This window comes from Rhinopithecus bieti, unplaced genomic scaffold (assembly GCF_001698545.2).
Source record: "Rhinopithecus bieti isolate Rb0 unplaced genomic scaffold, ASM169854v2 scaffold_32681, whole genome shotgun sequence".
NCBI classification, from domain to species: Eukaryota; Metazoa; Chordata; class Mammalia; order Primates; family Cercopithecidae; genus Rhinopithecus; species Rhinopithecus bieti.
This window is the reverse complement of record NW_016813819.1, coordinates 14,532-18,011: the sequence shown is the minus strand read 5'-3', so window position 1 is coordinate 18,011 and position 3,480 is coordinate 14,532. Positions and strand designations below refer to the sequence as shown.

General features: G+C 54.2%; 1 protein-coding gene across 1 annotated transcript in view; it reads left to right on the top strand.

Annotated features, from left to right (window-relative positions):
- The window catches only part of LOC108513260 (serine/threonine-protein phosphatase 4 catalytic subunit-like), a 9,009-nt gene extending 5,568 nt beyond the window's left edge, over positions 1-3,441 (top strand). Inside the window, exons 3-7 of the mRNA XM_017848966.1 lie at positions 841-892; positions 1,820-1,870; positions 2,082-2,183; positions 2,723-2,896; positions 2,984-3,441. Coding sequence (XP_017704455.1) covers positions 841-892; positions 1,820-1,870; positions 2,082-2,183; positions 2,723-2,896; positions 2,984-3,313 — 709 coding nt within the window. The 3' untranslated portion in view covers positions 3,314-3,441. The remainder of the gene's footprint in view (positions 1-840; positions 893-1,819; positions 1,871-2,081; positions 2,184-2,722; positions 2,897-2,983) is intronic.
- Positions 3,442-3,480: the final 39 nt, after the last annotated feature.

The window sequence follows — 3,480 nt, the reverse complement described above, 5'->3', positions numbered from 1 at the left end:
AAAAAAAAAAAAAAAAAAAAAAAGAAAATATTTAAGTCCTCATAGTTGTAAAGAAATATTGAACACATGGCAAGAGCATCTCACTTTTTTGTTTTTTTTTTTTTTTGAGACAGCCTTGCTCTGTCGCCCAGACTGGAATACAGTGGCCTAATCTCGGCTCACTGCAACCCCCGCCTACCAGGTTCAAGCAATTCTCCTGCCTCAGTCTCCTGAGTAGCTGGGATTACAAGCACGCACCACCATGCCTGGCTAATTTTTGTATTTTTAGTAGAGATGGGGTTTCACCATGTTGGTCAGGCTGGTCTCGAACTCCTGACCTCGTGATCTGTGCGCCTTGGCCTCCCAAAGTGCTAGGATTACAGGTGTGAGCCACCGTGCCTGGCCAAGAGCATGTCACTTTGAAGGTGCATCCGCTGGTGGGCCTGTCCTGGGCACCTACCCTTGTATCTGGATAGCCTGGGAGAAGGGCTCTGTGACTGGCCAAGAGTTACTTAAGCTGTGCTGTGGAGAGGATGGGGAGACCCGCCTCCCAGGAGTGAGTCCTGGATGCGGAAGACGGAGCAGCAGGGGGAGTCAGGGCTGGAAAAGTCCCAGCCTGCTCAGAAGGCCTGGAACACTGGAATAAGAGCTTGGACTTTGTCCTTTTGGCAGCAGGGAGCCACGAAAGGGTGTTGCATGCTGGAGGGCTGTGGCCAGCCTGTTCTGGGGAGACTGTACGCTTCACTCCTGGCCCCTGGAGGTTCAAGAACCACCTCATATCCTCCCCTCCCTGCCAAAAAAGGTCAGGAATTGGGCTGGGCTGGCCTGGCTGTGGTGACCCTGGTCTTCTCCTGTCTCCAGAGAGATCTTGGTAGAGGAGAGCAACGTGCAGAGAGTGGACTCGCCAGTCACAGTGAGTACCTGCTGTCCCTGCAGAGCCGGGCCTGGTCTTTTAGGCACATGGACTTTCCTCTTCATCTTGGGGGCTCTATAAGCCCACCCCAATCCTCTTTTGTCTGTCCTTTCCCTCATCTTCAAGGGAGCACTGTTAGAAGAAGTGGGGGTTGCTGTGCACGGTGGCTCACACCTGTAATCCCAGCACTTTGGGAGGGCAAGATGGGCACATCACTTGAGGTCAGGAGTTCAAGACCAGCCTGGCCAACATGGCGAAACCCCGTCTCTACTAAAAATACAAAAATTAGCCACGTGTGGTGGCAAGTGCCTGTAATCCCAGCTCCTTGGGAGGCTGAGGCAGGAGAATCGCTTGAACCTGGGAGGTGGAGATTGCAGTGAGCCGAGAACGGGCCACTGCCCTCCAGCTTGGGTGACAGAGGGAGACTGTGTCTCAAGAGAAAGAAAGAGAGAGAGAGAGAGGAAGGAATGAAGAAAAAAAGAGAAAGAAAGAAAAAGAAGAGAGAAGAAAAGAAAAAAAGGAAAGAAAGAGGGGTATGGGAAGGGACTTTGGATTTGTTAGTGGAGATTCTTGGCTGGGGCAGAAGGACTCCTATTTGGTGAGTGATTCTGCTCACATTTCTCCAAGGCTCTGTGTTAGTAACTTGATTCTGGGTATTTTGAGGGGAGTAGAGAGAGGAGGGGGTCGGGACATCTACCTGGAAGGACTTAGTTCTAGCTCTTGCATACAGAATAGTTGGTACTCAGCATGGGACAACGGGTGTGTTTCTGGACCAGACTGACTTGAGGTGGGAGAGGAGAATTTTGGCCCTAGGAAGTAGAGGTGTAGCCAAGAGCAATAAAGCTCCCTAAAGCAGCGGGTGTTTGGAGGGTCGTCCCTGGTAACTCCCACTGCTCGAGTTCCAACCCCCCCCTTCCTGCTCCCCAGGTGTGCGGTGACATCCATGGACAATTCTATGACCTCAAAGAGCTGTTCAGAGTAAGTGTGTGGCCAATACTGCGAAATGTAACTGGCGGATAACTAGAAGACCCTTTTAATCAAGGGTGGGAGCCGTAATTTGGGGCGTGGAGTGGGGGCAAGAGGCCCCGAGTTAGATGGGCAGTTGTGGAAGAAGGGCCTCTGCTGGACAGAAACAGGTAGGGGGTAGGGGACTGTTTAGGACAGGGCAAAACTTTCTGCTTCCCCACAGGTGGGTGGCGATGTCCCTGAGACCAACTACCTCTTCATGGGGGACTTTGTGGACCGTGGCTTCTACAGCGTCGAAACGTTCCTCCTGCTGCTGGCACTTAAGGTGGTAGTCCCCGGCTTCTGCACCCCCAACCTGGGCCACCTCGGGTTGGGCCTGTCTTAGTCCGTTCCACCCTCATCTCCTACCGTGACCAGCCCCACCTTGGAGCTATGTCACTGATGATGGACCGATTCTGCTTTTGGGGGTGGTCAGAGACTCGGGGGTGGTGGTGGTGAGGCCAGTGGGGCAGCATTCTGGGAGGGGCAGAGGCTCACTGTTGTGAATGTGGCAGGTCATTGATGCCACTGGTGGGAGAGGCAGTGTGGGGCCAGATGACAAAGGGCCTGGGTGCCTTGCTAGGGACCCAGTCTGTGTCTGGCAGGTGAAAGAAGAGCCATTAGGTTCATAGTTGATGGGGATGGGTCAGGTTTACATTCTCTGGAGGGGTCCTGCAGGCCTGGGAGGTGGCTGATGCCACACGATCAGGCGAGAGGTTCCAGGAGTGTGCTGGGCAGTGGTTGTGAGAATGGCATGAGGAGGTCAGAGGGGAATGTGTGGAGAGACCGTCTAGGCGCCAGCCCCGGCTTGGTGGCCACCCCCAGGTTCGCTATCCTGACCGCATCACGCTCATCCGGGGCAACCATGAGAGTCGCCAGATCACGCAGGTCTACGGATTCTACGATGAGTGCCTGCGCAAGTATGGCTCGGTGACTGTGTGGCGCTACTGCACCGAGATCTTCGACTACCTCAGCCTGTCAGCCATCATCGATGGCAAGGTAGGCCAGCTCAGGGCTCCATGGGACGGGGAGAGGAGGGGGGCTCCAGGCCTCAGCCCCGCCCTCTTTCCTTGCTGTCCCCTGTAGATCTTCTGTGTGCACGGGGGTCTCTCCCCCTCCATCCAGACCCTGGATCAGATTCGGACAATTGACCGAAAGCAAGAGGTGCCTCATGATGGGCCCATGTGTGACCTCCTCTGGTCTGACCCAGAAGGTGAGGGCCTGTGGGCAGGGGCAGGCAGGGACAGTCAGGAGGGGTTGGGAAAGAGAGGGAGCAGGGCTGGACTTCACTGGCATCTGTCCTCCACCTACCAAATGGCTGGAACCCTGGAGGTTGAGCAGGGAGGCCTGCATGGCAGATGCTTTGAATGCACAGTGGCTTGGGGCATGGCTCAGAGGGCTGTGGAGGACAACTAAGTCATGGCTCCCTGAAGTGAAGGGGCCTTAGAACATGACAGCAGCTTCTTCAAAGGTCAGAACCCCAGAATGATAGCCCCCTGAGACCCCTCATTTTGTGAGTTCTCCACTAGTGTAGAGCAGAGCTGAGATTTTTTTTTTTTTTTTTTTTTTTTTTTTTTTTTTTT